Source organism: Chanos chanos, chromosome 6, assembly GCF_902362185.1.
Source record: "Chanos chanos chromosome 6, fChaCha1.1, whole genome shotgun sequence".
Lineage (NCBI taxonomy): Eukaryota > Metazoa > Chordata > Actinopteri > Gonorynchiformes > Chanidae > Chanos > Chanos chanos.
The window spans coordinates 38,678,301-38,703,622 of NC_044500.1; the positions used below are offsets into that span (position 1 = coordinate 38,678,301).

General features: G+C 44.3%; 1 protein-coding gene across 1 annotated transcript; it reads right to left on the minus strand.

The window, feature by feature from the left end:
• Nucleotides 1-1,953: 1,953 nt before the first annotated feature.
• Nucleotides 1,954-23,819, minus strand: srpk1b (SRSF protein kinase 1b). Its single transcript, XM_030776196.1, has 16 exons — nucleotides 23,753-23,819; nucleotides 22,877-22,931; nucleotides 9,337-9,455; nucleotides 9,019-9,127; nucleotides 8,802-8,889; nucleotides 8,334-8,421; nucleotides 7,815-7,921; nucleotides 7,473-7,638; nucleotides 6,958-6,983; nucleotides 6,566-6,779; nucleotides 5,969-6,406; nucleotides 4,793-4,893; nucleotides 4,549-4,656; nucleotides 3,971-4,040; nucleotides 2,548-2,640; nucleotides 1,954-2,138 (listed from the first exon to the last, which is right to left on the minus strand). The coding sequence occupies exons 1-16, from the start codon at nucleotides 23,763-23,765 to the stop codon at nucleotides 1,954-1,956; spliced, it is 1,980 nt and encodes a 659-aa protein (XP_030632056.1). The 5' UTR covers nucleotides 23,766-23,819.
• Nucleotides 23,820-25,322: the final 1,503 nt, after the last annotated feature.

Sequence of the window (25,322 nt, forward strand, 5' to 3'; positions counted from 1 at the left end):
GATTAGTGCCTTTAACACAATGCCACCAGCCAAGGGCAAGCTCCTTGTATGAAATGTCATGTGGGACATCATGAATATTTGATTACAGCATGTTTAGAAAAAAAAAAAAAAGTATAGATGTTGTTTAAAGAAACCGGCTGACATCTTAAAATAATTTGTTGTCTGTTATACTGTCACAAGGTTCTAGATATAGCTCTGTAAGTTCACTTGCGTTGCCAGTCTGGTTCTAACAAATTAGTTACATTATTTAAGAAATAACATTCACAGATATCACCTTACATTATTTATGGCATTTACTGATCTTAGTTCAGTTAAGAGCAGATGTGCTAACATCATCATGAATGTGGTATGGCTTTTTTTTTTAATTATTCAGTAATAGAGATATTGTAAACAGGCTTAACTGAAAGCCCATGTAAAGTGGACTAATTAGCGATGAATAAACATATCTTTAAATAACCTGATGTCAAAACTCCTTCAAAAAAGAAATGAACGCAACGTGCCATTAATATGAATCAGGCCGACCAAATGTCAGTGATTTCAAAATCTTTATTTGTCGTTTGTTACAGAAACGGTTTGTTTGGTGAACCATCAAAAGCAGGGACAGAGTAGAAGAACATGTGCTTGTAGAGCTGTTAAAGGTCAAAAGGTGAAAGCGCCTTTCAAACGAAGTAGCTGATGCTGGGGCCCTTCCAAGCAACATTACAATCCAATCTCCACCCCACTGCACATCTTTAAAAAAAAATGATCAAACTGTATGGGGCAAGAATTAGATCAAGAGAGTCAAAGGAAAGCGTAAAAATGCAGATTATTTGCAGATTTATGTCAAGGCATCTTAAAATTAGTAGCTCGTATTGCCAAGCTGTAGCAAAAATGTACACGGATGATGAATCCTTAACACTGTACAATACTGTTCCATGTGAAGAATGCCAACTCTTTGGTAGAAATATGTACAAATTGAATTTAAGACTCAATTGATTTGTTTTTTGTGTTGTTTTTTTTTGTAGTTGAGAACCATTTGAAAACTTGTCACAACGCCTTACTTTCACTGCAATAAAAAAAAAGGCATTCACATTTTAAGGGACGAGAAAATCACAAGGATACAGAGTAGGTCAAATTTAGCAGTGACAGCTCAAAATCTGTACCTGGAGACTTAATGAAAAATCTGAATTAATGTGTTAGTCTGAATTAATGTGCTAGTTTTATCGGTAGCACACAACCTTGTTTGGTAGCAGATAAAAGCCTGCCCTTTTCAACATTCATAAAGTAAATATTTCAGAAAATGGTTTCTCTGAGCCCTTAGTGTCCAGTCCTTCTCTGGGACGTCTGTACCGTTGCTTCTCCTTTCATTTCAAACGTCTGAAGCAAACTTGACTCGGCGGCTAGGGGGGGGGGCCTTTTCAGACAGCCGCGCGAGACAGCGGGCTTTTCATAGCGTAGTAATGAAAGTTGCCCCGCAGAAAACATTGACAGTAACAAAACCATGAGCCGACGACGCGGTGTGAAGTTCTGAACATGACGCTTGATGATGCGCTGCAAGTAGAGCACGGTTTCTCTCAACAATATCGATATGACGGAGACATTGTGGGGGGAAAAACTTTGAGAAAATGAACTGAAACCATCCAGCTCAGGTCAGAAATACTTCAAACAAAGAAACATTTATATGTTGGCACAGAGAGAAGAGGACAACTCAAACGGCAGATGCTCAAGTAATACCCAGCATGGAAAAAACAGGAATAACAATGTGAGAAATAGATATTAGATTTGTTTGATTGGACCTCCGCATATTAAGCAGTAGCCAGTATCTGCAAAGAAAGACATAGCTCTCATGCTATCAGTCTCTGATTTATGTAAAAGACAGATATGTGAGTGTGTGTATAAGTGAGTGTGTGTGTGAGTGTGTGTGTGTGTGTGTATGAGAGTGTGTGTGTGTGTGTGTGGGGGGGGGGGGGGGGATTAGGAGGTGATCCAGGCGTGACGCAGGCACTCCGCTGCAGTGGCCCTCTTTTCAGGGATGAGGTCCAGCATGGGCAACAGGAAGCTAGCAAAGGCCTGAGCGTCCTCCCTTAGCCACTCATACTTCTCCATCAACACGTCCTGTAAACCCCAGGGCTTCAGCTTAGTGATGTGCCTCAGGTCACCTAGACAGACAGAAAGACAGAGACAGACAGACAGAGACAGGCACAGACATACAGAGAGAGAGAGAGAGAGAGAGAGAGAAGCCAAAGTTAGTGTGTGTGTGCGTGTGTTCAAAACTATGAGACAGAGAGAGCAAGACAAAGTGTCATAGAGACAGAGTGAGACTAATAGTTTTCAGTATTGACAAACATTCACAGGCACACTCTGTATGTATGTGCTTAGTGCCAGTTAATCAAACAAGCTGTTCTCCAAGCTGTGAATAGAGCGGTGTGCATACCTCATTCATCAAACTTCAACATTAGCACCGCTTTATTAAAGACATTACACAGGCCTATCACGTAAGTGAAGCAAGTATTAGACAAGCTCTATCACTGGCATGGGGAAAATGAATGGGGGTTCGACGCAGATTACCTTTCTTGGTGAAGAATTCCTTGGAATATTTTCCATTCATGATAAGTTTGCGAGGGACTTTTCCGAGAAGCTCTATGATCAACGCGATATGATCTGTTTGAGAGAGAAGACCACAAGAGGACAGGGAAAATGACTCAGCACTTGAAAGAGCCAAAAAAAACACAACCCACATGCATTCATACTTGGTGTGTGTGTGTGTGTTGGTGTAAGAAAGGTTATACAAATAAATCGGTCACACTTTTTGTATTCATATCCATAACTGTATGGATAGCATTTAAAATTCAAACAGTTTAACTGACGTCAGACAAAAAGGTTTGGAGGTCTCATCTACTTCACAAGCCGCTCTCCCTTGTGAGCCAATCTGTGATGACGGTGAGTAATAAGAAAAGTCATTTCCGCTTAATTAACTGGAGAATTATCATAAAAAGAAGTCTCAGGACATGGCAAGTCTAGCCTGGTTTGACCTCAGTTTTGTTCCACACTTTCACAATAAAACTGACCGCAATACCTCAGAGAGCTGCCTGTGCCATCTAAGGCTAATATATTCCAGTTCAGGTTGTGTGTGTGTGTGTGTGTTCATTTGAATGCAGTGTTTATTCCGTCTGGAATTTAAGAGCTAGAATTAGAAAACCTCAGGAAAAAAAAGTTCTCCCGACTGTGAATAACATTATTAGAAATGCAGCAGCAGAGTTTTGTTTCTAAATCAGTTCCCTCTCTTGGGTCAAACCTTGTTTAACATGCGAAAAGAGAACTGAGGCTACAAAAAGTAACTGTGAACATCAGGAGTACGAGGCGTCCCCGGAGCCGCGTGTTTCACCTCCGTGACCCGCGGAGGGACACAGATGCTATACCGCGCACAGCGCTGACAAATGACTGCTATGTGCCACAGTCCCCATCCCCTGGACTAAAAGCTCCACTCTGGCCGAGGAACATGTACATTAAGCACTGCCATGAAACTTTGATGACTCTCATCCAAGTGCTAATTAATTGACGCAACGTGATGTTCATGATTTATATGTAACAGTGTTCTGGCACTGACGCCAGTTATTACACAACTGTGGGAGGAGAGCTAGACCATCAAAGCAGATTGGGAGCTAATTATACAAAAGCAGCACACGCTATTCAGAGGAGCCATTATGATTCAAAACAAGCAGATTAACTGTCATAGGAAAGGAAAGAGCTCCTATGACCACATTGCTTTCTTAAAAAGCTCTCCAACACTTTAAAAGACATTTAAACTTCTTCTGGTAAATGCACCTAGTGTTTTTCCACTGCGGGTTTTTCTGAAAAGCTAAGTCTAAAACGTATACAAGTAGATGAACCTGAGGGGAGATGCTAAATTGGAACTGTTTTGTAGGCTGGGCACTGATCTGTATGTAAGAAAGACATTTCTGCGCGTGACGTGTGCGGTGGAATACATTACCTTCATCTCTCGAGTAATCCTCGCCGGAGTGCGGTTCGAACAGGTAATCCCCCGTCGCCAGCTCAAACGCCTGAGACGACACACACACACACATTCCCAGTCACCAGTCAACAAAACAACCCTTTCCTCACAACTGGCTGAAAATGTACGCCAATTACCGTCCTCCGCCACTAAACCATCACATTCCCGTGTGAGTAGGCACTTGTGTGAAGGTCAAAGCCATCATCTTGACCTTCACAGAGCTCATTTCAGTCTGAGAAGATACCGCTCTCCATGGCTCTTTTGTTTAGGTGTGGGTTTAAAATGCTACAAACAGACAGCGGTTCACCTCTCTCTGTCACTGGGCTCTTATTGTTGTTAAATGAGCTGTGTCAGCGTAAAGCACGAGAAGGCGACAGCCCAACCGTTTGTTTCTAAAGCTTTTTCAAAGAGCAAAATCATATGCCTGTTTTACATAAGCAGAAAATTACACAACCGATTTCACAAGCCCATAAACATTCAACTTGGAAAGGACGTAAAACGGAATTTAAACGCCAGCTGTGCGGCGGAAAGTTCCGGACTCGTGTTTGTCTACCTACCATGCAAGCTGTGCTCCAGATATCAGCTGGCGTTCCATAGCCTGACCCTATCAGCACCTCCAGAGAGCGGTACTGTCGCGTCTGAATGTCGTCTGTGAAGTGTTTGTGCTGGGGGGAGAGACGGTACAGACGGTGACTCTTTACGGGTACGGCACAAGTCATGCACAAGAGCTTCGTTTAAACTACGCATTTTAAGTCCTGAATATCATGCTCAGGAGAGCGACAGATGTCAAGTCTTACTCACCACCCAGCAGGCATTGCCCAGGTCAGCGATCTTAACCTGGATCATATCAGCATTGAGCGGATCCAGTGGGTTCACCAGCAGGTTTCCTGCTGCAAGCTTAGCTACAGAGAGGAGGGCAAACAGACAGACAGTCATCAGTACGCACACCCAGCGAGACAGAGGGCTAGACACCGCTAGGGCGTTTAATGTGTTAGCTGATATGCCTTTTAATCAGCAAGTGAGGCCTCATTTCCAGCCAATCAATTATTCCGATCAATACCCGAGCACTGCAGTGAAGTAAAACACGGTGTTTCTCCTCAGCTATACAAACATACATAAACAACTGTCCTTCATGAGTGGGCATAATAACTTGATGTTTATGAGGTTATGTGCTTCGTTGAATAAAGAAAACATCTTTATGGAAATGACTGACTTTGTCAAAAAGGATGTCCAAAAGCAATTTGCATCCTTACAGCCTGAATTTATTAACAAACAACTTTACCATTCATTTAGTTCAGTTATTATTAAATGATCATTGATCAACCACGTAAGTCTAAAATGATACCATATTGATCTGTCAGCACTGCAGGGCAAACTGATGAATTTCTAATGGCTCTAAAAATAATGGATATTCCTTTGGAAGGCCTGCTACAAACTACTGAAAGGGAATTAGTAATCCAGACAGGAGGCACTGGTCGAGCTGTACTACTGAAAGACTAATTATCAGTACATTAAACCAAATATTATTACACATATACTACATCCCACATCAATAACCCTGCCAGAAAGTACTACTACACATCAGCTCTCCTTAAATTATGGAATACAAGAATCTTCTATACTGTGGAAAGGCTCAAAATTAGGAGAGGGAGGGTTCACACGACATATACTGCACATTTGTCCAATTTAACTTAACTTAATCAGGTTTTAGAATGTCGTACCGAAAACTCCACATGTCAAATAATAAAATGAAAATACATTTTGGACTGACCAACCCATTCATTTTGGGATGAGAATAAGAATAAACATGTTGGACTGTAGACGACTGTTAAGCGTAGGATTCCCAGGCCAGCAGACAGAGTTAGCGAGCTGGAGGCCACAGTGATAGGGCGGACACAGAGGAAGATGTTAGTAAAGAGCACACAGAGGGAAGAGAGAGAGAGAGAGAGGGCATCCACTATCTGTCTCCTAACTGACCGTCCTTTGGGTTTTCCTCCGCCTTCTCTGGACCAGACTGTGTGTGGGACTCTAGCTCCTGGGTGTGGCCCTCTGCAGGGTTAGGGCCTGTCTCTGCTTTGCCCTCAGGATCCTGGACCTGGACCTTCTCCTGCTCCTGCTGCTCAACCCTACAGGACTGTGACTCAGGCATGTCACAAAGCAAAGGTCCATTACCGTCGGTGCCGGCGGGCGGGGGGGCGGCTTCGCTCAGCGCCGTCCCGTTGCAGGCCGAGTAAGAGGCGCTGTGCTGCGTGTCGGACCCCTCGGTGCCGCTGTCGTAAGGGTTGATCAGGTCCTCGTCCTTAATCTGCTCCTGAGCGTCCTGTGACGCGTCCTCCTCGACGCCCTGGCTCTGGCCGTTACAGTTCACCTCCATGACGTTCTCCTGCTGCTGAGGCCAGCCTTCCTGTGCTCCATCTGCATTAATCACACACAGTCAGCCAATGACAAGACATGCAACACAGCTGAATCTCAGGTAAACGAGACAACGTTTAGTCGGTCGTCTGAAGGCAGCGGCTGGGATTTTGTATTCTTTCTACGGCTGCAAATCCCTCCGTTCCAAAGGGACAAACTCACTTTGCGTGGCCTCTCCAGCGACCTCCTGCGGTGGCCTCTGGTTCGAGAGGACGGACGGAGGACTCTCCGACATTTCCTCGTCCTCCTCGTCCTCGCCGGCCTCGGGCCCTTTTTCTAACTCCGCCATTTCCAAGATGCGTTTCTCTAGCTGCTCCGCCTGACGTTTCTGTTTCTTCTTCATCTTCTTCTTCTTGCTCTTCGACATTTTCACCATCTGAAATGAAGTCACTCACGCTTAGAATTCAGGCAAACTTTTTCGATCCGCAGAGAACTTAAATGGTTTTTCCTCTGCAACATGGTTTATAGTCGACAGTGTACACAACACGACCAGACACACAATGACAAATGACTCATCAAAAATAGGAATAGAAAGATACAAAAAAAAAACGTACTTGTTTTTGTGCTGGGGCAGTGCTCACTGCAATAGAAGGGATAAAAAGGCTTTAACATATGTTGTGTTGAGCAGTTTCTGTCCTTCGAAGAGGACAAATGATGATCTGCTGTAGTGACTGCTGCACACACAGTAGGAGTTGACAATTTCAAAGACAGCTCCGCCAAATCTTGTCAAATATTCAGACCACTGGAAATTATTCACTTATCTGTGGGGACCATTTTATTTTTGTAGCCGTCCAATGAATCCTAATCCCCAGTTTAGTAACCCGCACCCGCTTTCAAAAGCCTTCTCATTAAAAATGTTCTGTCGGCTCCAAAATCACATTATTACAGTGCAGCAAACTTGAAAATTGCACTTGAAGCGGAAAAAAAATTAATCTCAAGTGGAAAGTTACAGTTCTCCATATTCTGTAGTTTCCAGCACAAACTTATTACAGAACATGTCAGGAGCAAAGCGTGTTAATGTCTTAGCGTGGGCTAAAACTAAAATGTGCTTAGAATGAGGAGGGGTCACCTGCAGAGCCTGAGGGGGGCGGGGCTCCAGCCCGTTGCCATTCAGTGGCTTCAGCCGCCAGTTTCCTAATGTATGCCTCATTTACATTCATCAGTATATTCTCTGGCTTTACGTCAGTGTGAATTATCTTACACTTTGTGTGCAGATAATCCAGGCCTTGTAAAACCTGCATGTAAAACATATGCATAAGCACATAATCAACAGACTGTTTCTGAAAACACTGAACCAGACTCAGATCAATACAGAAAGCTCATGATAATGATAATTAGCAAATCATCTTGTGCGCTCATGTAAATGTGCAGTGCTGTTCAAATAAAGAGCACTTTCATGACGGTGCCTCACCTGACGAATTATACTCTTGACACAGGGCAAAGGTAAGCCCTGGTAGTTGGACTTGATAATCCACTTGAGTAGATGATGACCAAGGACCTCAAACACCATACATACATCTGAGGGTGACCTTGGTCAAGGTCAAACAGAGGACCCATCTGAAAAGGACATACATACCGGAAAGCCCGTTCCCACTATCCCGTCATCCGAAAAACTGGACTCATTAAGATATCATCTGCACTCAGAGTGCAGCGGAAGAAAAATCTGGGCATTTTGCCCACTGCAGCAGCTGTGGATTGTGGAATTATACGACAAAATTGTCCAGTAGGCATCTTTCACTGCGTGGCTTTGGTATTTGCCAACAAGCAGATGTCACAAGTCATGTATGTGGACAACATCTGTGACACGCTGGCACGAGTCACTATATAGACAGGTGCCAACCGGGACGGGATGGGGGGGGGGGGGGGGGGGGGGACTATGCACCAAGTAACTCGCTACCACTCACACAGGGAACATGGAGTCAAAGGATACGAGTCCCATTCATTCCAGAGATCTTGAAGTCATCCAGTAGCTGGACCACTTTCTCTCTGTTGGGATCACCGGGGTCTGAGTTTCTCACCTGACAGAGAGGACAACACAGGCTTCATGCTTTGTCACACAAAAAATTAAGTTTGCTGTAACAAAACATGTTGTAGGTTCCCCCTTTAAAAGAAATGTTTTCTTTCAGTGTAAGGAAAGGTATTAGGTATCACAAGGTATCACAAGGTATTAGAAATCTGACTCTGAGTGATGCACTAATTGTAAGTCGCTTTGGTAAAAAGCGTCTGCCAAATAACTAAATTGTAAATTGTAAATTGTAAGGAGAAAAAGAAAGAAAGAAAAAAAAAAAAAAGCTACGGAGCACAGAGACTGTTCCTAAAGACAACTGACGCAGGGGCTCCTACAGAATGACTCATCGAAAAGGTTTCCATGGTAGCGCTGGTGTAAGCAGCTGCTCACCGATCTCAGGAGCTTGATCTCGTCCAGAGCTGTTTCAGTGTAATGTTCTGCACTCTTCACCACCTTCATGGCCACAAAGCGCTTTCCCCTTTAAACACACAAAAAAGCGTGAGGTTACCTCACAGGAAGGGGTCAAAGGGGTAGACAGAGGAACGCTTTTCAGGAACTCATGCTGAGACGCGCGGGTAGGTGGTGCACGTGCGCTGTACACACTTACTGTATGTCCCATGCAAGCCATACCGTGGAGAAATGGCCCCAGCCCAGCTTACGGATCACGTGGTATCGTCCGTTGAACAGATCACCAATCTTTACGTGGTGGTAACCACCTGCACAAAACATAAAAGCCAAAGAAAAAAAAAAAATCAGGATATTGTTGTGTTCAGCTTTGAAAGGACTTCACCCAAGACTTCAACATACAAGGGCTCTGTTTATGTGTATTTCACAGGCACCTGTAAATGCCTGTGGCAACTGATCACAATGTAAAACGTGAGCAGTTATGGAGCAGAATGACTGGTTTCTTTTGGAAGGCTCTTACCCTTGCAGTAGTCGTTGGGGTCCTCTTGTTCTTCATCGTCGGAGCCCAGGATCTCCTCGTCCTGTTCCTGCAGAGCGGAGTCTGGCTGCTGGGAGGATCCCCTGGGGTGGGGTTCAGGCCTGAGGCGAAAAGATGACTTATCGTAAACACACAGACAAAACATGAACGAATCTAATCAATCATCATCTGCGCTCATGCTACGGTTGGCCCCTACAGATAGCGTTGGGGTCTAGACGAAAGGAGCACGGTCCGACGAAAAAAGCGACTTTCTTAAAACGGGAAAGCCCACTTCAGCGCGGGTCAAGTTTAACATCTCTCCAGAGACGAACGCGCTTATTCCCGCGTGGCCGACGGTTCCTACCTCTCCGCTCTCATCTCCCCACTCAAACTCCTCTCACTACAGGCTAAGAAGCCTCTTGTCTGGCAATCATTCAAAGACTTCAGCTCAGCATTCATCAACCCAGAGCTTAAAGAGCATGAGCAGACATCGCAGGCCTCCCACTACACGGCTCCATAAACCTGTATGAAGGTCAGCTCTTTATGAAAACAACAAACGCTTAAGATAGACCGATAAACTCGAGGAAGAGGGTCGTGTGTTATACAGTAGGTCGACATTCTGAATTAAAGTCCATTATATGTCAACGCTGGATTCAACAGAGAGCTGTGAGACGGTGTCACAGTGTCGTGTTGATGAGGTGCTTGGTAAGATGAATATCGCAAACGTTACAGCCATAAAACTTTACGAGGAGATAAGGCTGGTGTATTTTTCTGCACGTAATATAAAACAAGAACGATCTGAAAATGTCTCGCTTTCCAGGCTGTAACGCCTCAGGAGTTTTTGTTTTCTCGTGCCCACGGCTAAACAGCATGTGGGTCAATTAGTGTTTGGACAAGCACCCAGGTGGGACTGTGCCAAGGCAGTCTAGTGCACCATCAAAAGAAAGAGAGGCCGGCAGCAGACAATGGCAAAACGTTTTTGGAAAGTTCCAGCGTTTTTCTAGCATTTCCACCACAAAGGAATCTGTACACTTAGATCACTTTTACCCTATTTTACCATGTGCTACAAAAAGACAAAAAAAGAATGAAAAAAAAAAGAGAGAAGGATAGAAAGTAAATGGTATTAAAGAGATACCACTTCTTTGATTGGCCTAGTGCTTTTTAATCCCTTTCTTTATGCAGCAGCACTGAATCCACTGACTTAAGATGTCAGATGGTTTAAACACAGGCTTTTCTGCTGTAGCAGGCTCTGATTCACTTTTGATAAAAGGCTACAAAGAACTGAGCCCTCACAAGGTCATTTGTCAGAGTAATGTGAGCGGCACATTCAAGAATTAAACATTCACGGTTATGAATAATTGCTCGAGATTCACTTTCGCTCCCTCATACTCAAATCAATAAATATGCAAATAAATCTATAAATAAACAAATACATAAATAAAAGATGCTTTAAGACAAAGCTGTACGTTATTTATCATGACACAAGATAGCAAGTGTATTCCTTCAGCTGAGGCCACATATTTCAAGGCAATTACATGGATTCACGCACCACAGTTACTTGAGGAACACACAAACATTAGTAAACATAAACAATAACAAATGTCTCTGTCCTGTCAATAACACGCACTATAAATATGGGGAATGCTTAATGAACAGTGACCAATTTTCTATACAGTCTTAAGACAAAGCGCCTTTCAAAAGGTCTTTTCGTGCCAAGTAGCTTACGCCAATAGTATCAGCACACTAAATTAATGAGTCAGTGACCATTCTAATAAAACACTCCCATTAAGACTCGTCACCATGGCCACAACGCTGACATAGACATATGAGCTTCTTCAACCACTCACAAACAACTCCGCATCACGGCTACCATATGAAAAAATTATAAACACAGCTGCATAATAACAAGGTGGACTGCATGTTCCAAATAATTAGGCCAGGTAATGATTCTTAGAAATAAACAGCCAGTGGTGTTCTGCTATAAAAGGCAGTAAAAAGGAGTTCTAGACTGTTTGGGTTAATTAGGGAGACTGTAGAAGGCTGAAGGAGCCCAATTAGCTGGAGCAAGCCGCGCGCGTGTTCCCACAGACATGCGACTGAGGTGCTGTAACGGCCCCCGCCGCACGCGCGCCCCCGGCTCCACGCGCGGAACAGCTGTTCCTGACAACGGCGGCCTGGCCAGCGGTGCTCACACCTCCGCTCCAGTTAGAGCTCTGCACCAGCCCCGGCTAACCTCAGGCACATCTCACCTTTCACACACACACACACACACACACACACACACAAGACCGCACGGTAGTCTACTGCACCACCTGGGAGACCTACAGGGATACTTCTCTGGAGAAGTTTAGACTGATTTCAGCCAAAACTTCATTACTGGAAGACCTCCGTTACTGGGTGTTCTGTGAATTTGGTCACGTGCTCAAAAATGAAGTATCAAACAGATCACTGGTCTGGCCCAAGATTTTAGACTAGACAATGAAAATCAATCTGAAATCATTCTTTCGTTAGAACTGCTTATTTTTAACATTTGAAATGCTAATTTTTTTTTACCTGCCTATTCATTTGATAAATGTGCATTAGTGGTGATGTCCAAAGGCAAATCAGTGTCATTCAGACCTAAAGTCTCTAAAGCAGTGTACTGACCTCAGATCAGTACCTGCAGAGATGAGACTTCAGTGGGCTTGTAGTTCTGTCACTTGTCAACGTTGCTGAAAACAGAATTATAATGGGAAACAACAGGAGCGTGATGGGATGGGTCCCTGATGGGACAGCCTGTACTCCTCCATTATCTATTATCTTTTCTCTTTTCCCACTGCAATCCCCATATTCATTCTCTCCCCAAAAAGAGCTTTCACCCAGAATGCAAAATGAATCCCCTCACTGTCCTCTGTGATTTATTCACAAAAACATTTCAATTCCAGCAGATGGCTGTTTGTTCCCCAAAAAGCTGATAAAATAATGTCCTGAGAGAAATAATGCCCTGTTTTTCCCCTTCCCAATAAGGAAACTAATGATTTCACAACTATGCTTTAAAACAGACACAGACAGACAGACAGAGACTGGCAGACAGACAGACAGGTGCCTGAGCAGCAGCTGTGAACTATTTGCTAGACTTTTCTTGAGAGCGGGAGCGACGGACATTTGTGTTATGTATCGGGATGTTTTTATTTGAAAACTGGATAGACCAGACTAAAGTGACCTTTGTCCCCGTCAGCAGTGATGGAGCGGAGATTTGTTCTAACCCAATACACATATTCTTTGAGATCTGTTATGTATTCTGTTCTGTCTTTCTCTTCCTCTCTCGCTCTGTTCCCATACTGTGCCTTGTGAGTGTGTTCCTCAGTGTCCAAGGCAATGGTGATGACACACCAGCTCTGCTGAGAGACAAGCAAAGCACTGGATGTCCTAACTGCATTATGGCTATTAGTTTTTATTCTCAAACTCAACATCTGTTCATGCAGACCGCTGATCGCGCCCTGGTCACCGTGGTGTCGGAAAAAACATTATCATGTGTCTCTGACTGGCTCTGTATGTTGCTCTGTGGACTATGAATTGGAAGGGACTTTTTCCTCAGTTTCGTTCTGTCTCAAAGTACCAGGGTAAAAAAAAAAATAGGATACATATGAATGCATCACTCATCCCTGTTTGTGTCCTGTTCTGTTTCAGCTAGCTGCAGAATGATCTCAAAAATGGCCATGAGAATCACCTACGCTTTTATTCCTTCAGAAACCCATAAGCCACTGAGTCAAACATAAGCTCTAATGTTCACATCATACTGCCTTCATTAAGTCAATCCACAGCTCAATTACGCTCCACATTAAGAAAAGCTCGTCAGTATCTCCATGACAAGAAATCCAGACCAAAAAAAAAAAAGACATGTTGGAATAACATGACACCGGCTGAATGTCTGACTCGACACTGTTAAATAAAAGCCTTTAACTGGGAACACCACAATCAGACTAGCATATATGGCCGTAACGCTTCCACGAATGCCTAATTCTCCTGCTCTCAGAAAGGGATGGTCTTGTCTGGAATGAGGTCTAATGGGGTAAGTCAGGGGAGCCTGAGTTAGACAGGTCTGTCTCGTTATGCAAGTGAACAGAAACCAAGACACATAAACCAAGGGTGCATGAGGAACTGAGGAATGGCTTTACTGCTGCAACCTTGATTCTGTTTCTCATACGACTGCTCTGACTGAGACAATCATGTGAAATCATGTACTTCCAAAAAACAATCGCATGCCTATTTTTTTTTTTTTTTTTTTATATTCGATCGCCCATCGTAATTTATTTAGACATTCATTTCTAAATATCCCACCAGGAATTAATGAACGAAACCGGTCCATTTTGGTGTTTGCACAAATTGCTCTTTCATTTGCTTGGGGAAATCGACGGCGTAGGTGGACGCTATTTAAAACGGACCTCCATCCTTAGCAACGAGTTGAGGCTAGTCATCACACTGACAATTTTCAATCACACATGAATGCGCCACATTCACTGCATTAGCATTTGTGACACAGTCAGTGACAGAGAGAGAGAGAGAGAGAGAGAGAAGAAAAAACAGGCACATTGTATGTGTCTGAATGAGTGTTGAAGTGTCAGTTTGATGACTCAATGTGAGAAACATCTGGCACAGATAGGGTTAAAAGGAGGAAAAAAAAAAAAAAAAATCAACCTCACACAGAGCTTGTCTTTCAGAACTTCACCAGCCCACACAACGCATAGCACTTCACGGACATTCTTCCTTCTTTGTTGCAAACGCGCGTACACACACACACGCACACGCACACACACACACACACACACGCACACACTGAACATACTCTTCTCCCACTTTATCCAAGACTAACTGAAAAGATCACGTCTCTGTGCCATCACCGTATTCCACATTTTAACTGCACTGCAGTAAATTAGAAAAAGAGAATGCCAAAAAAAAAAAAAAAAAGATACTTCTGTGCAGCTGTGATTTGGTTCTTCATATGAGGACAGAAGGCATTTAATTCCACGGCAGTTAAGCACAACAAACACCCCCCGCTGACATTAGAGTCCCTCTCTCCTTTCCATACTCCACCTATGCACGCCATGTGAGTGAAACAAACCAGAGGGCACAGCAGACATCTGCCAAGCTCAACACGCTGCTGACAGACAGGAAAAGAAATCAGGAAAAATGCACATGCTGGGTTTTTTTTTTTTTTTTAACCGTCACGCGGGGTGCTGGGGTACCTGCTGCGCCGCACACACCCAGAGCCCCCAAAACACAGCACCCATCCCCCCCCCCCCCCCCCCCCCCCCCCCCCGCTCATCTCTGTCCTCCCCTGCATCTTTCCCAAACCTTTCGTAATCCTCCCGTCAGACCCATTTGCTTCCCTCGCACATTCAAATTCTAAGGCGATAATATTTCTCACACACCTTCCTCGCCCTAAACTCTCCAGGTGAGTTCTGACTAAAAAAAAAAACATCCGCCTGTTTACTTAAAGGAGTCGCATTTTAACGAAACAAAACCAAGACACGACTTTTGCCCTCCTCAGAAACATATCTTGGTTTACCGAGTGCACCACCAACAACCGGAAAAAAAAAGAATCGCACCCTGTCACATACACCCCGCTGCATCCTTCTTTTGTCTTTTGGGGTGTCAGTCACTTTTTCCTGCCTTTCTTGAAGCTCCTCTGATACGCATTCCCCCTAGTCTCCCTCAAAACAGCAAAGAGCCTCGTTAACACTCTCACCCAAACACATGAAAGCTCTCCGCAAACAAACAGGGATGAGACATTCAAATGAGGCTGCGTTCTCACCCCGGCTCATGCCCAGGCAGAGATGAGGTCCGGAAACAGAGGTGAGTGCGGGGACTTACCTGCAGGATGCACGGATGCCCATTACAGACGATGGCAAGGGCTCAGGGGTTGGAGCCAAAGCCATGCACCAGAGGCAGGCAGCAGTGCTGCACAGGCAGGCAGAGCCACACCGCCTCAGGCAGCACAGTGAGGCAAAGTAGAAACAAGCCTGACGATGCCGCTCTCTCCCTTTCTCACTCTCTCTCTCTCTCTCTCTCTCCCCCTCTTTACCCGTCCCCGAGCTCCTCGCTCTGCTGTCGTCATGCTAAAGCCCCGCCCATTCTCTAAGAACTCAGCTCTCTGACTGGCTAAAGCTGCCCAGCACTGCATTGCAGGTGAAAAAAAAATATATATATATATATTCAGCACCCTCCCCTCCTCCTTCATAACAACACAGCTCACATGGACGCCTCTCTCTCTCTCTCACACACACACACTCTCTCTCTCACACACACACACACACTTTTCGAAGCCTGCCTAATTACAGCGGGCAGAGCCAGCAGACGTTTTGCTCTGGTTAACAGGATGGGGTAACAGACTCCTCTCTCTCTCACACACACTCATCATATCTCTTGCCTCTGCGCCCAGAAAACTCTACATTCCCACTGAGCCTGTTTACAGCCTTGTTATCACCTGCAGGTAGGACCCACATAATCTGCCCAGAGGCTTACTCAACATCAATTACCCTCTTTATCCGAGTCGAGCACTCTCACGCCCCAGTTCCCCTGAGGAGGACGCCTGAGAATGTCAAGCTGTGGAGACGACTCTAAACGCTCAAATACTTTGACCTTTGTTGGTTAAATTGACCCTGCATTTCATCAGGATACAGCCAAAAAAAGAGAAAAAGATCTCTCTGAGACAGTTCAGATCAAATCCCAAATGTCAGTTCATTTGAGGCTTGCGATGCTGGCTGACTGAGGTAACTCTGGAAGCTCAGCCATGAATGCGTCCCCACGGTAATGCTTTGATTGGTTCATTTCCTTCACACAGACTTAGCCAATCACTGCCACAGTGACACTTGAGTAAATAAGCCATACACGTGATGCTGAAAGCAGGTGTTTCCACAGGTGTGGTTCCTCAGGCAGGTTAATACCATTATACATAAGAGCATGTATGGAAGTAAAATAAACAACAAGCCCATTTGTCCATGCCTAAAGGTAAGATCTCAGTGACCTTGAAAGAAAGGTGACTGCTGGGCCGTGTTTGGGGGGAGACTCGGTGTCAAAGAACTTGTTGAACTTGCCGATATTTCAGGAGGAAAAAAAGACTTCATTGATGTTGATGTGGGAGTGCAAAGGAAAAACGTCATCAACTAGTGTCAATGGAGATGAAGAACACACACTGCTTAGCCGTGATGTCATCTGTTTTGACATCACAGAACGATCATGAAGGCAAAACACACGATCCGCTCTGAACCAGCTGACCGGCCAAACCGAATCCGAGACGAGATGAGGCACATTCGGCACGTCTGGCCGCGGCGTATAAATCCCTCACTACATCTGAAAAGGCACGCTCACATGGAAAGTGATTCGAACAACACAGGCAGCGCTGGTCAGATGAGTCATCCCTCACCCTGGTTTTCAGCAGGCAGATGAGTGAACGTCAGCCGAATGCTGAAGAGAACGACAGAGGAGCGAGTGCTGATGAGGGGCTCCAGCAGCAGCAGCAGCTGTTGCAGCGTTGGGGTGCATTTTCCTGTCATGATGTAGATCCACTCAACCCATCAGACGGCAAGGTAACCACCGTCAAACGCCGAACCTTCCCGAATGAGCTCCGTTTTCCCTGTGGCGAAAGACGTTTTCGCCTCCACCCAACGACTACGCGTCTGACGGGCGTGAAAATGATGTAAAGCCTATGCCCAGGTCATCTCTCTCACCAGATTTCATCCCCAACTGGCCGTTTACGGTACGTTCTGGAATGCCCGCGCTTTACACAGCACTTCTCACCATCATCAGCAAAACACCAAATCGGTCCCGGAGGAGGAACGTTGACACGCGTTTATAACGGTTTCACAAGCACAGTAGAATTGATGCCGGGGTGCTCTATAACTGCTCTGCACTCAGAGCAAAGCAGACCGACCCACTGTAAATTCACTTTATGTCCAGATTGCCCTGAGGTTGGCAGTTACCAGTGCATGCCTTGTAAACACTCTGACCCTGCCCCATTCATTGCTTAACAGTGATCTCCTCCCAGGCAGGTGAGCCCTGGGGGAAACCGCCCTGGGGAAAAATGCATTGTACAAGATGGCAACCTGAAGATCAAATTACGCATTAATCGATGGTAGCTCTAAAACTGTATGAATCAGATTTTGTCCATGAATCAGATGTTTAGTGATCACACTGGGAGAAAAAATCACAAAGAGACTGAGACAGAGAATGTAGGCCTAAATTTTCCCATTTAGAATACTGATTAAGGCACAATGCCTCTCATCAATCCTGGCTTAACCTTTTGTTTGTTTTAAAGTCAAGACACCACCCTTGAGCTGTAACACCAGACACATGCACAGAATCACGGGCCGCAAAACATCCGAGAACACAAGACATAAAACACCAAGATCCCTCTCCAAGTATTCTGTCCTCACAATACAGTCGAACTCCAAGAATAACCTTCACGTGACAGTCAGCAACGCTATGGAGACAGCATCAGTTTACACTGGAACGGTTACAATCAGAATGAGAGCAATGAAAAAAAAAAAAAACAACCCTTCAGTCACATTGATGTGAGAGCTTGGAGAGGCGAGCTTTTCTGAAACCGCCCGTGGAAAACGAAGGGGCTTAATCTCACACAGTCTAAGAGATAAAACATGTAGGCAGAGGTCATGAAGACAGACCAGCATACACACGCACGCACACACACACAAAAAAAATCCTACACAAAAAGCACACTCAAAGGAGAACACAAATATAGTTCCAGCCCAGCTCTCGTTTCTGAATCCTCTCCCTGTCTCTCTCTCTCTCTCGTTTCTGAATCCTCTCCCTGTCTCTCTCTCTCTCTCGTTTCTGTATCCTCGCCCTGTCTCTCTCTCTCTCTCGTTTCTGAATCCTCTCCCTGTCTCTCTCTCTCTCTCGTTTCTGAATCCTCGCCCTGTCTCTCTCTCTCTCTCATTTCTGAATCCTCGCCCTGTCTCTCTCTCTCTCTCTCGTTTCTGAATCCTCTCCCTGTCTCTCTCTCTCGTTTCTGAATCCTCGCCCTGTCTCTCTCTCTCTCTCGTTTCTGAATCCTCTCCCTGTCTCTCTCTCTCTCTCGTTTCTGAATCCTCGCCCTGTCTCTCTCTCTCTCTCGTTTCTGAATCCTCGCCCTGTCTCTCTCTCTCTCTCGTTTCTGAATCCTCTCCCTGTCTCTCTCTCTCTCTCGTTTCTGAATCCTCGCCCTGTCTCTCTCTCTCTCTCGTTTCTGAATCCTCTCCCTGTCTCTCTCTCTCTCTCGTTTCTGAATCCTCTCCCTGTCTCTCTCTCTCTCTCTCTCGAGGGTGCAAAGACTAAACCAGGACAGAGCTGAAGCAGAGAAGGAAAAAAAAAATGTTTCACTAGAGATACAGAACATTTCTCTGAACTGTACAGATAGTTTACAAAATGAAACCCCACTGGAACACCCACAGGTTGTCAGCTGGTAAGCTCAAGCTAAAATGAAAATCCCAAACCGTAATATAAACCTGGGTGACTCAAGGGTCTTTTCATTTAGCATCAATATCGACGATTCATCAAATCATTCACCGCACGCTGGCCACACCGCAGCAGAACACGATTTTATGCTCTAATTAAGAAACAGACACTCGAGATGGGCCTACATCTTACGCTGTGCGTAAAACCAAACCCACACCGTACAGTTAATGTTTCCTTCCAAGGCTCTATATCCCTGTTCTTCCCATCGATGCTTTCTGAAGCTTGGTACGAGTGTGAAAATAACTTGTTGAGATTGCTACTCTGAGAGTAGCTAAATGACAGTGTCAGGGCTACTAGAGGGCACTGATTACACATGACTGCTATTCACCATGCTTCAGCACGGTGCTTCAGGGGTCTGAGCGGATTAAATTTAGAGTCTAGGCCGTTATGCAATCTGTGCCAGTGATAACAGCACTCACTCCAGCCTGAGCCAGGAGACAGAGAGAGACAAAGGGGCTGGCAGAGGTAACAGCAGGACACAGCATTCTCACCATCTCTGCTGGCACCAAAGACTGTATTCTTCACGTACCCAGATAAAAGTCGCCATCTCGTTGTTGAATCCCACCAGCTGTTGCTGTTATGTCATCTTCTGTTGGATTAACGGTAAACTGTCATAATTTTAAGAGTACCTTTTCCGTATCTACCTCACTTTCTAAAGGAGCGCAGAAAATGTACGATACCAGTGCCGATACATCTATATACATTTCACCCGACACTTCTTTAAAAAGTTCTGACAATTTAGGACGAAGACGCGCACACCCTACCAGTAACTACCTTAACAAAAACTCAAAAGAGAATACATTACTAAAGATAGCCGAGGCGCCGTACGTCAGAGAAGAGCTCTAAAATCAGTAGCAGGTCAGTAGCAGGATCCCTGCATACTGCATCATTCAACAAACTCCTCCTGACCTCATTCGCCTTCAGAAGTATTGCTGAGCTCCACACTCAGCTATCTGCAGTCATACAGTCGCTTGCACTGCAGCTGTGGACAAGCCTGCTTACATAACAGAGGTCCTGTGCCAGGGAAATATGAAGCAAGTAACTGCAGTCTGAAAAAAAAAAATGTAAAAATTTCCTAGGCAGTGTTTAAAGTCTTAAATTCATAATTTTGTGGGGTCGAGGAATCAGCGCAGAGAGAGAGAAAAACAGTATCCAGGATCCACATTACAAATAATTTCCAAGTTCTACTTACAGTAGAGTGGATGACTAAAAGCCACGGTAAGCAAATTCTCGATCGAATGTGACAGCGTGCAAGGTAAGCTAATGAATAAATGCATTTTCAATCACGCCACCGTGGGTCGAACCTAAACCGGAGCATGGTGATATCGATATATTTCACACATACAGCCTTCCTGTTCACTCACTGCCGCAAGCACCCAGAACTCAAAAGACGCCCAGCGAGCCCAGCTGGCCCCCTGGCAGAACGCATCTGGCACCTAATTAAAAATAAATAGACCCATCAATAAGTCAGCGCTGCTGCCCTGTCGCCCTTTACACCAAACACTTCTCCTCGCTTTTTAACTCCAAACCGCCACTCACTTGCATCTCAGGCCGCTGGCCAGCTTCACCACGGCTGTGTTCAGAGAGACGATCCAGTCCAGGAGCCACATGGCGAAGGAGGATATTCCTCATGGGCAGGCGGGCCAAAGCCGGGAGAAAACGCACACCTCCTCTCAAGCCACTCTCTATCTCCCTCTGACTAACTTTCTCTCACTCTTTCTCTGTAAGCCTGCCTTCTTCCAGCTCAGCTGTCACTTCAACACTACCGAGCGCAACTGAGTCAGGGCACAAGGGAAGCGAAGGGGGGGGGGGGGTGGTTTGGAGAAGCAGAGCGATGCGGAGAAGGGAGGGGCGGAGAGGTAAAGCGTGCACACGCTAAACTGTCCCTTTCTCGCAGGCTGCCGCGCGTACGCGGAGAGAACGAACGGCAGAAGTGACGGAAAAAGTGCACAGACGAAGGCACAATTAGTGCCAGAGGCTCTTAAAAGGAGGAAAGAATCGGTGATCCGCCTCCAAGTCCACAAAGCGGAAAAGGCGCGTTTCCTGACGCCGCGCCCGTCTTAAGCGGTCAGGAAATCGGGGAGGACATGTGGGTAATCTACCTTGCGATATTTTTTGAGAACGAATGCGTACCAATCCAGTCATGTGTGAGCAGCAAGCATCAGTCTCGTCGCCCCCGTCACATGTCACTCTTACGTAACAGTCCCAAGGCCGACAGCTCAGCCGCGCAGAGTCAAAAAGAGTCAAAGAGACAAAACCTATTCCCAACCTTCCCCTTCTCACAGCTCAATAGTGGTTCACAGATACTGTTACAAACTGATGGGTAAAACTATCCACTGATGTCTGCTCTGCATGGAATGGCCAAAGCTGCAGAGACACACTGGAATTCATAGGGCTGTCATCATTTCCAATGTATGCTCTTTCCATTACTAATTCATTTTTTTTTTTTTAATGTCAATTTTGTACATCATTTTGTGGAGACTGTGTCATATTCCAACAAATCAAAGCCTGAGCAGCAGGTGTAGCAATTCAAAAGAGCCCAGAACTGTGTGAGCTCACTTAACACTTATCAGATACACATGACTGCATGTCAACAATCGATTTACTATTAGTGAGCAACTATTTTATGACTAATGGGCAGGGAAATGCCATATCATTAGTTAAGTTTACAGAAACATTCCTTAACGACAACGTACTAAATTCAACATATAGGGAGACATCTGGTTAAACAATTTCCATTTTCCAGAAACAGTAAAGCAAACATTTCAAAGCACATAACGGGGGCTCCATCCTACCCCAGAGCGAGTGAGGAATCTGAACCAATCCCTTCCTCACATACTTTGAGCAAAATCAAAATTATATACAGACAGAAAAGGAATTCAGCACAGCAACCTCTGCCAGCGACCACCGTTAACCTATATTTCTTAACATATTAGGCCCAGAACATTTAAAAGCAAGATCCCCAGTGCTGTTCCTGAAAGAAACTCCGATCCCTAACATGGCGAAAGATTAGGGCAGAAAATGTGTGTGGCATGGGAGGCAAGGCACAGAATGGCAAACAGAGCTGACAGGCTCATCAATAATTGGCAGGGATTCGCTGAGTGCGCTGTCAGCATGAATCTCCAGGGCAGTGCTGCTGGGAACAATGGCACAATGGGGTCAGAAAACGGCGAGCGGCAGCGGCAGCAGGATAGGGCTTCGTCTTCATGTGATACCATAACCTGTCTTTTCCTACGACTGCTGCGGCAAGATTTTTAAAGTAAGCGTCAGTGCTCCATTTCAGGGAAAGACAAGTTAAATAAAAAGCTAAACTTCTTCACTTCTCCTGGAAATGTATCTTGATGTTATAAAACTCAGATTGTGTGTAATAGCTGTGCACCACAGGATAGTGTATGATGGGTTGATATATATTTAAATATTACAAGTAAAAATTAAACAAAATCGCTGAACTGATGGATACTATAATCAACTATAAGACATCATCTCATCCATTACCTGCCTACTACACATTAACTTATGCAAATGGTTACACTGAAAACTCTGGTCTATGCTGAGCAGTCTACTGGGACATGAATACATTTCAGTGATGTAGTTGATTTTGTTCAATCGTTTAAAATAATTTTAGCGAACATACAAATAGACATTTGTATTCCTATATGATGTACTAATACAAGCTGAGAAACTAACATTGCTCTTCGCAATGGTACACATGATAAATAAACTAACAAATACAAATAATAAACAAAATAAAGGTAAGTCAAACTGAGGTTTGGCACGAGTTGCATAACTACTTTACACAAAACGGCACGTACATCCAGTAATTAACATGCAGCCGCAAAGATTACTTGGGCTTAACGCCAACCCAACTTAAGGATATCTGTTTTGGTCTATGAACGCATTTTATTTAAAACTTGGGCAAAACGTCTTTTATTTGCCCCTATTTGAAATCCTTTCTTTGTCAGTCTATGTTCACGTGGTAACGGTCCTATCCAAAGTATTTAGGTTATCTAAAACCAACGTGTATCAGTAACTTGAACGAGAAACTCACTTTTTGCCGGGCTTTTTCGCCTTGGTTCTTTTCTTCCTTGCCTGGAGTGCAAGCACTGTTGAGATAAAGAAATGAGCAAATATTACATTAACAAGAAATTCATGCGACAATACCTTCTCTGGACTTACTTAAGCGGCTGGCTTAGCATGCTACTAGCCAAAGTAGCTAACTTGAAGTGCCACCGTGTGTGCCACCTGCGAAGAGCAGCTAACGTTAGCTGATAAAGTTAAATGTGTGATTTGCGTTATACCCCACATCTTTCATAACAAGAAAATAATCTGTAAATAGTTAACCTATGCTGAGTGTACTTTCTTGTGTATCGTGAAACAACTATTTTCTTTAACAACACGTGTAGACTACCTCTCCCAGCTAACGTGAAAAGTGTTCTGTTTCAGTAGTTTACACTGTCTAATACTGAGTATATTCAAAGACTCGAGTGCAGTTTCTATTTGCACTTCTGATCTTCTTTTGGAAAGCTTTTACAAATCTAGCTGAAATTAGCCTGATTAAAGGACAGATTTTATGCAAGCTGGCTACCCAAACGTTTGTTGTTATAAAGGAGACAAGCACTACATTTGTCATATCCTCTGTTCAGAGGCATCAAGTCGTATACAAAGAAAACCCCTTCATACATAGAGTTGGCGCTTAAATTATGTGTTAAATAATGATGATAGCTGTAGCAAGGAGCACTGAGACATTTGTGCTAAAGATGAAAGAACACATGGGCTATTAATAAGACCAGCACAGTCAAAATTCTGTCAGTCTTTCCAGAGAGGAGTCGCTTCAAGGCGTCTACCCTCTATTCCGTTTATGTAAAGTTAAACTAAATTGATACTGACTAAACGGCCCAGGGGTAAATTCAGTTTTGATGCTTACCTTTCCTTTCCATATTTCACCGGCTTGAGTACATGAACAGTGTCACTCCCCAGCGCAAGCGTAGTTCTGTAAACTTCTACAAACAAAACTTGCTGTGGCCACACCCACTCCCCGCCCGCGCCTTTACTGGCTTCCGTATCCTCAGATCTAAGGTTAGCTCTTTACCATTAGGGGTACAGTCATGGTTCAGTCATCGTTGAAGAACACTTGGATCCATTTTTAAAGGCTTAACATGAGATGTCTAACTGTCGTCTCACAGATTTCTTAACCATTTCTATGGAATTTTCTACTATGAGCTGTATCTTAAAGTAGTATAGGTTCGATCGATTATAATTTCTTTAAGTGCACTGAAACATACATTCAGCGGGACACACATCTTGTAAATAATTTAGCCGCAGTCGAGCTAAACAAGACTAGTCAGTTGGCTCCACCTGCTGGAATTAATGAGGAAAAAAACGCTTTTGTGTGTTCGATCAAAATCTTGTCTTTGTCCCTCTCGCCACAAGAGAGACTCGAGAAGAATTCGGAACTTGGTTCGACTTCGGTTACTTGATTTGATTACATTTAATTTAATTACAGCTGTAACTTTTGTTTTACTTTAAACGAAAATGTTGAAATTGTGGCCTGGTGATCCAGAGGAACACAATGAAGCTTAGCACTTGGTCCCATTTGTATGTGCTTGTGCGTTTTTGTCTTTGTTTTTCTTGTATTGTTTTGAAATAACATCACTGAGTATTTTTAAGATACGTATGAAACAACGTTTTATGGGGTATCAGCAAACGTTGGACGTGTTCAGTATTTTGTCTGTGGCGTGATTTAACGAGGGACAAGATAACCACCAGAGGGCAGCCTTAGCTTGCAATGCAAGTTGTGGCTTCACTTTAAAAACTGAGGGGGAAATCCTAGTTGAACAACAGTGGATAGAAAAAGTCTACATTCCCCTGTTAAAATGGCAGGTTTTTGTGATGTAAAAATAATGAAACCAAGATGAATCATGTCAGAAGCTTTTCCACCTTTATTGTGAAATTGCAACCTATAAGGTGAAAAACAATAAGAATGATTTTAGGGGAAAAAATGACAAATAAAAAATGTACAATAACCTGGTTTCATAAGTGTGCACACCTTTTACAACTGGGAACGTAGCAGTGTTCACAATCAACCAAACACATTTAAACTCGTGTTAAATACTAATTAGTACATACCTGCCATCAATCAACCCCAAATAAAGTACAGTTGTTCTTATGGGATTTTCCTGACATCTTCTTGGTAACATCTGACTGGAAAAGCCACGGGCTGCAAAGAGCTTACAAGGCAGGTACAGGATCTCATTGTTGAAAAATAACAATCAGGACAGGGTTGCAAAAAAAAAATAATTTTACAAGGCATTTAGATATACCATAGAACACTGTAAAGACAATAATCAACAAGTGGAGAAAAGATGGCAAAAAAGTGACATTAGTAAGAACAGGACGTCCCCCTAAAACTGATGAGAAGACCAGGAGAACACTGGCCAGGGAGGCTGCCAAGAGGCGTACAGCACCACTGAAAGAATTGCAGAAAGAATCTGGCA

What these genes read in the sequence shown, in the direction of transcription:
- srpk1b (XM_030776196.1), bottom strand. An exon ending in CCCCAACGACTACTGCAAGG is followed by an intron (nt 9,128 to 9,336) that starts GTAAGAGCCTTC and finishes TGTTTTGTGCAG; the next exon opens with GTGGTTACCACCACGTAAAG. An exon ending in TGGCTTGCATGGGACATACA is followed by an intron (nt 8,890 to 9,018) that starts GTAAGTGTGTAC and finishes GTGTGTTTAAAG; the next exon opens with GGGAAAGCGCTTTGTGGCCA.